Below are 12,593 nucleotides of genomic sequence, written 5' to 3'. Positions count from 1 at the left end.
ATAAATGATATTTTGTAGTAAGAAGAAGTTCGTGATGTGATGTGCGTTTAGTTAAGGTTTTTTGATTGAATTAAGATGACGAAGTATAGCATTAGTAAGTCAATGATTTTGGTTAATTGGGATGATATTTTAGCAACAACAATTTCATAGTTTTTGTTTAAAGTATTTCCATGAATGCGAGAGTAGAAGAGCTACTAAGAGATTGGAAGCTTCAATGTTTTTTTTTAAAATCTGGGGCAACATTTTCTCATTTCCAAACTTGTTAGTTGTCTTCGAGAACAGGCCAATTTTGAAAATAAAAGAAGGAAGAGGATGTGTAACATTCTTAGTCGACAAACCTAGCGTTGTCCATGTATTCATTTTTCCAATTTTCTGTTAGAAATATATCCATTTTTATAATATGTATGAACGTGCCACTCGAGGACATCTAGTACAGACAATTACAAAAGCGCACGAGTTATCCCGTCTCAATAAAGCAAGCAATACAATCATTTGAAAATTAAATTTTGAAAAATAGAGACAATATTGTTGATACCATAATCGAGGAAGAACCAAATGTAGGAAAAAGAAAATGCGAGGAGACGTGTATAATAAGGAATGTAGCACAGGAGAAACGTTGTATGTGACGCAAAAATTCAGCAGGGCACTCAGAGATTTGAATGCTCCAAGCACTTATAGGCCTCTAATTTACTTCTTCCCTTCACTGAAAAATAATTTTCCCGAAAAAATTCTTTCTGTTGCTGTGCAGTCCTATTAATTTTTCAAATAAAGCTAACTTAGAAACAGCCAACGGTCGCAATGGCAACACCGGATCCAGTCAGATCACAGAAATTAAGCGCTATTGGGCTGCTCTAGCGCTTGGATGGGTGACCATCCGGTCTTCCGAGCGCTGCTGGCGAGTGTGGTCCACTCAGCCCTTGTAAGGCAAACTGAGGAGCTACTTGGTACAGAAGTATCGGCTCGAGTCTCGGAAACTAACATACTGCTGGGAGAGCGGTGTGCTGACCACATGCCTCTCCGTATTCGCGTCCAGTAACGCCTTTGGGCGTCATTGGACGCGGATTGGGCTTTCATGTCCTGTTCGGGAAAAGTTTTGTTTTTAAGTTAAAACAGAACAACAAACCAGTTATTCTCGACATGATTTTCAAAAAATGGAAAGTGTAATAGCCATTATCAAGGATTTTTTTTAAATAACCTGCAAGAACCTTTTGGAGACGTCATGAAATTGCTTCAGTTAGCATCTACTATCCCAATGACAACGTTTGAAGTAGAGAGATGTTTCCCCGCTCTGTCGCAAATCTAAGCGTTTTGTTCACCACGGGTGAAGATAGGCTGTCTGCTTCTGCTGTGCTTTCTGGGGGAAATGATATTATTCACAGGCTTCAAGATTTCAAGAGGAGAGTCATAGATCAACCACAAAAAAGGAAAGGAGATTGGACTTTCTCTATAAATATACCACTACCGCCAATTGAAAGCTACTACCGTAGTCACTCCCATTTTCAGGAAATTTTACAGCTACACAAATATTTTAAATAATTTAGAAAATTAAATTATTGGGAAAGGTAAATTGCACAACGCAGTAAAACTAGAGAACCCCGTACCCGACACTTTAGGCATCAGCCGCCACTGGCTCTTCTGTGTCACTGACCATACGTTCTCTGCACTATGCTGACAAAACTACGATTGTTAATTTCTGGCACGCAGAATGCCGTCCGCCATTATCTCTTATCAGACGGAATATTCCACTTACCGCATCATCTCACGTGCATTGAACTGTGATTCACTGTGCTTGCACAACGATCGATATTTTGTACTTACTGTCTCGGTCTCTATCATTCTTATCGATGTATCACTAAGCATTGAATAGTTAGAGCACTCTCTCAGGCTGTACGTTAATCTTGAGTTGATCTGTACTGTCATGTCTGAATCCCCAAAATTGTTTAGTGTTTGATCCATCTTCAGAAACTGAAGTTGTGTGTATCGAAATAATCCGCAGCAAGCTGTGTAGAAGAAATTTAATTCCTTAACTGGTTTCAGGTACTTAGAGCCGTTCATCAAAAGGTTACAACTACAGCATTATTTGCGAGCGTCAACATGTTGCTGTGTTCATATGGTTCATACTGCTGTACAAAAATGGCCACACAATGCCGTCAGCAATAGGTTGCATGTATCTTGTTGTTGATATTCGAAAAAAATGTGTGATAGTTATAACATTTTGTTGAAGGGCCCTAAGAGTCTGAAACCAGTTAAGAAATTTAATTTCTTTTAGGCAACTTGCTGCTGACTGTTCCGACGTCTGCATAATTATAGAAAACATAATTAAAGAAAATTCGTGATTATGACAAAGTACGTCACAACCTCTGCACGATCATGCTTTGTTAATACAGAACCTATTGTTTACATTGGGCAACCATCCATTTCCAGCTTTTCCGAAATACCTGGAAAACGTTTCGAACTAAGTTAAGGGATGTAAATGGTTAATTTACGGTCTTCACCGATCGTATTTCACGATATCTCCTCGCTCGCAAAAGGATGGACAAAGTACAGTGACCTAAGATGTCGGGTAGAACACGAAGTGCAATTTGCCCGTAATAAACATAGTCATTTACGCAGTCAGGCTGGAAACGTATGGTCTTCCTTCACAGCTGCATGTGCAAGCCAAGCCGAGTCTCAAGTCATGCGAATCCGCACTGCACGAAAAATTACTTACACGTATGTTGGCAGTGTTGCCACCATAGTTGATATTCACCGTCACTACCCCTGTATCTCCAGCGTCTGCCTTGATCATTTGAGTTGTTGATGTGACTGCAGAGACAGTCCAGCACTGAGTTCCCATTAGCCACGAACAGAGCCAGCAGCGAAGGAACTACGGCCGTTGCATTCATCGTCTTCTGCTGATAGCTCGCAGCAAACACAAGCTGTGCGCATCGCTGGCAGCGCAGCCACAATGTAACGACGAGCGCAGCGGAAGTCTGCGGCAGGATGACTGAACCGCCGGAAGTGCGACGTCGCTCGCCCGGACGACAGCCACGATCGTGTGTGGCGCAGAGTGTCCAGCTGCCGGCACGCAGTCTCCACAGAAAAGTAGCCGTGCGTCTGCCGAACGTTCCTAGGGTGGCAGCGAGCTCCGACAGCGGCCTTGTGGGGGACAGCTACAATGCTGGTTTACTATTCCGGCTCAAAAACCGCCGCGCCTGCCGTTGTTTACAACTGAAGTGAGGACTCACCCAGACTGTACGTAACTACCCTCGCAGAAAAAGTTAATTTGTTCAGAACAATGATTAATGATCAACATATTACACTCCAGAGCGGAAGAATCTGATACAAGTGCCTAATATCGTGTAGGGACCCCGCGAGCCCGCAGAAGTGGAGGGAACTGACACCGCGGATCCTGCAGGGCTGTCCACAAGTACGTAAGAGTACGTGCCGATGGGGATCTCTTCTGGACAGCACGTTTTGCAAGGCATCCCAGATACGCTCAAGAACCTTCGTGTCTGGAGAGTTTGGTGCCCATCGGAAGTGTTCAGACGCAGAAGAGTATTCCTGGAGCCAATCCGTAACAATTATGGCCGCGTGGGATCTCGCATTGTCCTGATGGAATTGCCAAAGTCCGTCGTAATGCACAACGGACATGAACGAATGAAGGTGATCAGACGCGATGCTTAGGTACGTGTCACCTGTCAGACTCGTATCTAGATGTATCAGGGATACCGTATCACTCCAGCTGTACACGCCCCACACCATTGCAGAGCCTCCACAAGCGTCAACAGTCCCCTGTTGAAGTACAGCGTCCGTGCATTCATGAGGTCGTCTCCATACTCGTACACGTCCATCCGCTTGAGACAATTTCAAACGATACTCGTCCGACGAGGCAAAATTTTTTGAGTCATCAACACTCAATGTTGACAGGCCCAAGCTATGAGTAAATCTTTGTGTCTTGCAGTCATCAACGGCATACGAGTGGGCCTTCAGCTTCGGAAGCCCGTCTCGATGATGCTTTGTTTAATGTTTTGCACGCTGACACTTGCGGATGGTCCATCGGTGAAATCTGCAGCAATTTGCGGAAGGATTGCACTCCTATCACGTTGGACGATTCTCTTCAGTCGTCGGTGGTCCTGTTCTTGCAGGATCTTTTTCCGGCTGCAGCGACGTCGGAGATGTGATGTTTTACCGGATTCCTCATATTCACGGTGCACTCGTGAAATGGTCGTTCGACAAAATCCCCGCGCCATCGCTACCTCGGAGATGCTGCGTCCCATCGCTCGTGCGCCGACTATAGCACAACGTTCAAACTCACTTCAATGTTGATAACCTGCCATTGTGGCAGCAGTAACCGATCTAACAACTGCGCCAGCCACTTGTTGTCTTGTATAGGCCGCAGCCCCGTATTCTGCCTGTTTAAATGTCTCTGTATTTGAATACGCATGCCTATACTAAATTCTTTGGCGCTTGAGTGTATATTCTGCTAGGAAAATTAATTCACTGCTCTGAGGTAGAGGTGAAGAGCAGTATAAGCTAGCTGTTTCTTTCCAACTTAGTATTGACGAGTGATGGACATCTTATACAATTATGATACATCATAAAGACAAGAAAAGAATTCGTCTTTTGCAAATGAGTCATTTATTTGTGTGTACCAAATATGTTTCGGCTTTCATGGTAGGCATCGTGTGCCACCTGTAACAGATAGGAAAATCATTTAACTATACATATTTCGGTAAGAGTTCTGTAGTGATTCTTGCTGTCTCGTTTCAGTTATCTACCTATTTACAACCTCAGGGTTGTGTTCATTACACCTAATTTTTTTCTGCCATTTTTATGTATTCATGTGTTGTCCTCTGCGTACTAGATATGCAGACCACAGGCTTTTATCAACAGTAGGTCACATATACAGATTTAACTGCACATCAGCTACACAATAGAATTCTGCACATGTTCGTGCTCACATCCTGCATGACTGACTGAGTGGTCGTGAGAGCTGCAAAGGCTGAGCGTGGAACAGGGTGTTGGGATAAGGATGTAAGGAGGGAGTGAGGGCGTGTAGAGGGGCACCATCTTTCTGTGTGTATGTGTGTGTATGTGTGTGTGTGTGTGTGTGTGTGTGTGTGTGTGTGTGTGTGTGTGTACGTATGTGTGCGTGATTTTTTTGTTTCAAAATGTGAATTAGTTTGAATATTATCTCCTGTTATTGCTTTTATGCAAGTAGTGTTGGTAGTGACATCACGGTCTCCACAATATGTCAAACCTCTTGTAACAAAAGATTTCATGGTTTGTAGCATTCCCTTGATCTGACCCGTAAACTTTCTGGATGCCAACATCCAGCACCTATTGGTTGGCCTCCACAGCTTCGGAAGCACCCTAACATTTTTCTGGACACTGAGCCATGTGGGCACTCCAATAAATGAACTTATTCACACATCAGAAGCAAGCACAGAGGACAAATTTTAACTCGGAGTAGCAGGCACAGCCCTGCAATTTCAGCTGCAACATCAAATTTATTGAAAGCTGACGTATAGAATAGCATACTGTCACAGCCATCTACAACTTGTCCAGAATTGGAGGGTCCAATGGGCTGTGGCATACTTCTCTCCGAGCCTCTCAGAGAGAAACCATCGTAGTGTGCTCACTCTGTACTGGCCAAAACAGACTTACCCAACTGTTCCACATACATCAGCCACGCTCCCTCCCAGTGCATCTGTGGTAGTCATCTCATTACTCATATTCTCAAGGAGAGTGTGCTGCTGGCTCAACCACCTTCGTATCCCAGATACGTGTGGACGATGGTGTAGCTGCTAAGAAAGTCACATGTTTTCGGAGGTAAAGTGGGCATCATAGCAAAACGTAGTGCGCCTCGGCATTCTGTGGCAGGGGCGGATGCAAGCAGCACCTGTGACTGGGACCAATGCCTCAGGTGGCCTTAAGCCACTTTCTCCATCCGCGCTACCATGAAATGTATGTAGATGTTTTACCTCACTAAGCTAATTATCTCATTAACCTCTCTAGCCTGCACACTCATCAGTTTTATGAGCACATTTCAGTCACAATGACTATGGTGGCCTGCCTTAGACTCTCACTGAGTGGTGCTGACGTGGGTACAGCTGACGGCTGTGGGGCCGCTTCTGCTTCCGCACCGCCGGCACCCCTCTGCAGCGACCAGCCGCAGTTTCCAGCTGCCTGACTTCCATTTAACTTTTAAGTACGGGTCTTAAGCTACCTCCACGTCAGTTTTCATCCAGGACGACAAGGTCACAGACCCCGGAGCTGACCATTCTCATTTTTCCGTTTCGCATCATTTAATGTGAATTTTTAATGAAATGATGGACAGATAACCAACATGCTTAGTCCATTTAAATCGATGAAATTATCATGCGTGTTTCGACCATCAACCTGCTGTAACAGGAATCTGAATTCATCCGACCAGGTGACACATTCCCATTGATCCACGATCCAGTCCCAGTTACGCTACGCTCAATACAGTCGTAACTCACGATGCCACTGGTTGAACACAGGCCCCAGGCCACAACAGTGCGTTGTTTGAAAAAGTCGACCACGTCAGTAGGCTTCCCCAAAAGTCACCCATCCCACAGTTGGAATACTGCATCTCTACTCAGTTTATCACAGTTGCCTACCACACCGCGCACCAGTCATCCACAGTGGAGTGGTCATTACAGTTTCGGGTCGTCCGTGTAAATCTTCAGATTTTGTATTAGATGTTAACCTTGTCCGTGACCGTTGTGAATGTCAACCGAAAATGCGTTGGGTATGTTACAATTTCCTGCGTTTAGGAAGATTATACCTCCACAATTTATGTCAACTAGTTAGGGACAGGTGTACTGCGTGCGTGAATTTTCTGGGAAATATGTGAGGCTCTCTTTCAGTGGTCATTGGCTACTTTTGGACAGATACAGTGTAAACAAAGTGTATCTTTCTACAATGTGTACAGGGACCGTATGTGATGACACAAAAATTTCGGTATTAACTTACTGTCGTAACATCAGTTTCCTTTTCACTCATATTAAAAGAAAAACAAATACTCTAGCGTCATTTTGAAGTGTAAATATCAGTGTGCCTGAAGACTACAATCTCCTTGTTTAGGGGCTTCCTGTTTGGTCCTCAGCTACTGTCCAAACCTTCTGTGTATGGCAAAGTCTCTATTCCCTGTGAGATTTCACCTGCAATTTCTGTTCTCAGTAGTCAGTGAATTCCGCTGTGCCCCGTAGATTCAAGAAATAAGTTCTTTAAACATGTGAGTTGGAGCCCTACCTTTTGCAGGTAAAGATTAAGGATAACCAAGGCTGAAATAAAAGGAGAGAAATACGTAGTACATTGATATTAAACTAATGCAGATTTAGGGGAACGACAGGAAAGCTGATGTATTCAAGATTAATACTACGAAAGAGCCTATCGGAAAGAAGGAAAAGGAAAACTCGTTTATGTATGGAGTGTCTGCTGACAGTATGAACTATACAAAATTGTAGATGAGATGATGATGATAATGATGTTTCGTTTGTGGGGCGCTCAACTGCGAGGTTATTAGCGCCCGTAAAAATTCCCAACCGTTGCTCAGTCAAATGTGGCCACTTTAATGAATGATAATGATGATGCAATGATGAGGACAACACGGACCCCCGTCCGCGAGCGGAGAAAATCCCCAACCCGGCCGCGAATCGAACCCGGGAGCCCGTGATCCACAGGCAGCGACGCTAGCCACTAGACCAAGAGCTGCGGACACGAAATTTTAGACACAGCATCCTTTCCGAACCTTCCTGGCTCACTAAAGCTGTGTGTGGCGGAGAGTAAGTCTGGTACATCCCCACCCTCTTCCTCCTCACCCCCCTCCTTACATCTCTGTTACCGAGCGAGGTGGCGCAGTGGTTAGCACACTGGACTCGCATTCGGGAGGACGACGGTTCAATCCCGTCTCCGGCCATCCTGATTTAGGTTTTCCGTGATTTCCCTAAATCGCTCCAGGCAAATGCCGGGATGATTCCTTTGAAAGGGCACGGCCGATTTCCTTCCTAATCCTTCCCTCACCCGAGCTTGCGCTCCGTCTCTAATGACCTCGTTGTCGACGGGACGTTAAACACTAACCACCACCACCTTACATCTCTGTTGTCTTGACGACTGGCACGAGAGAAAACTTCCTGTCGATAAATGATATCTTATATCCCTAAGTTACTAGCCCTGATCATTTCGGGAGACATATGTGGGAGAAACTAACATGTTGTCCTGTGTTTCTTGAAACGTCACCTTTAGGAATCTCAATACCAATCATCTCCGTGATGTACAATGCATCTTATTCAACGTGTGGCACTTGAGTCTGTTGAGCATTTCTGCGAAGCTGTCCCGCCTAGTAAACAATGCGATGAAGAAATTCGCCGCTCTTCTGTTAATCCTACTTGTCGAGGAGGCCATGCTAATGGACACGACTGAGGAGTCAGTCGAACGAGTAAGCTGCTTCTTTCGTGAATCAATTACATCGTACGACTGTGTAGTGAATCTCAGTCTGCCACCTGCTCTGCCTGATTCCTGTTTTGTGCGGTGATCAGACTACGGCTCGGTCTTGACGGATACTCTGGTGTACTTTCTAGTCGGCACTGTTTCAAGCGATTTGCCGCCTATGGTGTAATCGAGCAGTAGTGGACTTAGCCTATTTTTGCGCAGTACGTTACATTTATTCACTAAGACAGAAAGGAATTACAAACACTGGCTGCGACTGGGCATTGATTTAAATCAATGGGGAAAGTTGAAGATTTGTGCCAGACAGGTATTTGCAACCGGGTCTCCTGATCACTTGGCACATACGCTGACCACTGCGCCATTCTGGCACAGGGGTCATCACAACTGCACGGACTACCATGGCACACCTCCCAGCAGACCCAAATTTTCAACCCATCCACACATTACCAGTTCAATGTCCCTTGCCCATCGTCTTCATTATTCGCGCCATTTCGCTGATTCCGGTAATAGGCTGAGCGTGGTATCCATCCGCACTCATGAGGCCATCCTCGACTTCATTATGAGCTATCTTTTCTTTCAGACGTGTCCGGAAGAACAGACACTATTTTGATCCAGCAGTTGATATGAATTAAAACACAAAGTAATTACAGACTTTCTCCATCCTCAATGTACCATCACTTAGCAGCTACTTTTTTGGTAATCATGGAGACGTGGTAGAATTACACATGTAATAGGATAGGAAATCGATCATTCAGGCACAGCGAGTGCACGAAGTATAGCAGGAACTGGTCCTTTCGAAGCCATACAGCTAGGAATGCGTTTCCATGCCTTCACAAATTTAACGGCAAGGTGAAAGAGAGAGAGAGGGAGAGATAGAGATTGGCTGGCATATACGTACGTATGGTAAAGCCCTTCCCGTAAAATATTTTTCTATCCTTCACATCTTCTCTGTGTTATCACAGATGACATGTCACTGATCTCATTTGAACTAAGACTGCGGTACACACGAGGTGCCTATTTGCTTTCCCCTCCTGATTGGAATGCATAAAATGTAACAAACGTTCACCAACCTGCAGTCTTTGACAGTCGTGACCTCGCGCGGGGAAACCGCTCGGTCTCAGGCGCCTTGCACGGTCCGTGCTGCTCGCCCCCTCGGAGGTTCGAGTCCTCCCTCGGGCGTGGGTGTGTGTGTGTGTGTCGTCCATAGCGTAAGTTAGTTTAAATTAGATTTAAGTAGTTTGTAGGCTTAAGGACCGATGACCTTAGTAGTTTGGTCCCATGAGACCTTACCACAAAACGGCACGTAGGTTGTCAATCCGTTATTTCGAGGCTGTAAGAAACTCTTAGCGAGGAACTATCTCTTCCTAAACGATTAAATTTGCCATCAGTTTGTTTATACAGGACGTCACTCGCTTTTCATTAGCAGATGACGAGAAACTGCACATTCCTTTTTAGAGTCGCAAATGATTTTTTATTCCTCAGTAAATTACAGGACTGCATATTTCCGTAATTAGTATCACACTTTTCTCAATAATGTGTTCAAATAACCATATACCGCAAACAATGTCTTAACTGTTACTTCGGCGGACAACACGTCTGTCCTCCGCCACTGCCAAACTTGCTCTCGCGTTTGCAAATTAGACACGGCAAATTAAGTCTTAAGTGACACCGAGGCGGACAACATGTCCGTCCTCCAAGACTGCCGAGCGAGCTCTGATCTCACAGCCGAACCACCTCGCCCGCCATCCAAGTTAGTCGCGATCCGAAGATCACCAAAGTGCTTCGTTTGCCTTTTCGTTTTGCAGTTGTTTATTATTCACTGGTTATTAATACTTGTGAAGTAATGGAATGATAGCACGCTATTGAGAGACGCATTGATTTGAAACTCAAATAAATACGCTGTTTAATTTTTCAAATATTAGTAACAGAAGATTACCATCTCGGCGCGCAATTTCCGAATGCAGCAGCCAATCGCGGAGGAGGACCACAATTTAGGCGATCTTTCTGACGAGTTCAGTATCTAATAAACATTTGTCATCGGTACTTCATCGTGGTCTAGTGGCTAGCGTTGCTGCAGCGGGACCACGGGCTCCCGGGTTCGATTCCCGGCCGGGTTGGAGATTTTCTCTGCTCGGGCACTGGGTGTTTGTGTTGTCTTCATTTCATCATCATCCTCGTTATTTATGGCAGTGGCTAAAACGGACTGTGAAAAAATTGCACTGTATAACAACTGGGATTTTGTACGGCGCAGTTGAATGCCCACAAACGAAACATCATCGGTCCCTCACACCGCACTACGTCACCTTGCAACCGCTGCCTTCTCAACTATTCTCAGAAAAGCTTCTTGGAGCCGAATATGATGGTTGCAAAGCCAGGAATACTACACCTTGGCTGTGCCATGACAGAAAAAAATGGTTCAAATAGGTTTTAGCACTATGAGACTTAACTTCTGGGGTCATCAATCCCCTAGAATTTAAAACTACTTCAACCTACTTAACCTAAGGACATCACACACATCCATGGCCGAGGCAGGATTCGGACCTGCGACCGTAGCGGTCGCGCTGTTTCGGACTGTAGTGCCTAGGCCCGCGCCGTGATACAACTTTGCAAAAGTGACAAGATCTGAAATGGGTTTCTATAGCCTTGTGGGTAGTAAATACATGCACCCTCTGCGAAAGCTTCCTTCACTATTGTGGGGCTGCCATAGAGAAATGTCCATTCATCTGAGAAGCGACCAGAATGAAGAATTGGTGTGGGCGACCATTATTGTTCTGCTTCTACAAAAGCTAACATCAAATATCACTATCTGAACGTGTTTTTTATTTTCGGAAAATATTAAGCGAGAGAAATCTTTTAATGAAAACGTGCTCAGTAGAACAGCAAAAGCGTTGGGAGCTGCAGACCCATCTTTTATTTACCATAACGATGGAAGCAGAAGAAATGAATTAAAATTTATGTGTCCCCCTACATTATCATAGTAAAGGTGAGACTTAAATGTCCCGGGGAAAGTTTAATTATAAGGTTTAGAGGATCACCTATTGACTTCCCCCTTACGTCCAAATCTGGGGTGCTACACCGATGCCAGAGAGCCCTGGCAATAGTCACAATGCAGCGGGAAAATAAGCTGGGGATTTGAAATTTGTGTTGCGGAGGGCGCTCCACTTGGGTAGATCGTGCGGCACTGTTGACCGTAGGGCTGCGGCGGTGTAATGGTTGGCACTCCTGCCTAGTAACACTCGGGTTCGAGTCCCGGCTGGGGCACGAATTTTATTCATTTCTTCTGGTTCCTTAATTGGCTCGGGGACAGTTTATTTATAAGATCTATCAGACCATCTGTTGTTGTCTCGGCCCTCAGAGAAGAGGAACTCGGGGGACGCCGAGACTTCGGACCGCCGGTGGAGACCCGACAGGGTGCGCTGGAGCGATCCCTGGCCCAGGAACACTGGAGTCTGGACGTTTAGCGTCGATGCTGATGAGGCTGCACAGTGAACCGGACAAGCAGAACCAAAGAGGCAATAAACAGCAGGAGTCTGGAGGAGAGCACTTCCTGGTAAAACCGCGACGCCATCCACCAGCTGCAGCGGGGATCTGACGCTGGCGCTTCTGTCGGTTACACAAAGGCTTGCGCGCCAGTGCTCGGACGCTATTCCTGGCGCGATACCGCAGAAGTCCGGTTTCGCAGATACGACGTGGAGGCGAGAACCCGCCTTCCTGCTGGCCTAGCATCCTTGTACAGCCTGAACGTGTCCTTAACTGGACAGTGATCGCCTTCAGGAGGAGGTATCCTTTCCACGGGCTGGTTTGTGTGATCTACACATTCCGAACCCTCATCCAGTCCCGCCAGACGGTCAGGTATATCGGTTCAGCACCACAATGTGTAACACATACTGACTGTAGTCTGTCCATCATAAGAGTAAACCTGATGTCAAAAACCACAAAAGCGATGGTTCGTCAGAATCAGTAGCACACGTGCACTGGTGTTGTTACGCTCTTAGAAGTAGGTCCTACTTATATATTAGACATACAGGGTGTCCAGAAAAGGGCTCCCTGATTTCAAAATTAAATATCTCGAAAACAAACGTCGATAGAGGAACGCGGTAAACGGTATGTTTATTGTCAAAGCTCCAAGACGTTTA

The 12,593-nt window shown here is 45.4% G+C and overlaps 1 protein-coding gene across 1 annotated transcript in view; it reads right to left on the bottom strand.

Annotated features, from left to right (window-relative positions):
- Positions 1-12,183, bottom strand: part of LOC126295011 (uncharacterized) — a 133,202-nt gene extending 121,019 nt beyond the window's left edge. Inside the window, exons 1-3 of the mRNA XM_049987264.1 lie at positions 12,051-12,183; positions 11,788-11,935; positions 2,711-3,057 (exon numbers count right to left, since the gene is read on the bottom strand). Of these exons, the coding sequence (XP_049843221.1) occupies positions 2,711-3,057; positions 11,788-11,935; positions 12,051-12,183 (628 nt within the window). The remainder of the gene's footprint in view (positions 1-2,710; positions 3,058-11,787; positions 11,936-12,050) is intronic.
- Between the last annotated feature and the right edge of the window lie 410 nt (positions 12,184-12,593).

The sequence above is a fragment of the Schistocerca gregaria genome, chromosome 11, assembly GCF_023897955.1.
Source record: "Schistocerca gregaria isolate iqSchGreg1 chromosome 11, iqSchGreg1.2, whole genome shotgun sequence".
Taxonomy (NCBI): Eukaryota; Metazoa; Arthropoda; class Insecta; order Orthoptera; family Acrididae; genus Schistocerca; species Schistocerca gregaria.
This window is presented reverse-complemented; position numbering and strand designations above follow the sequence as displayed.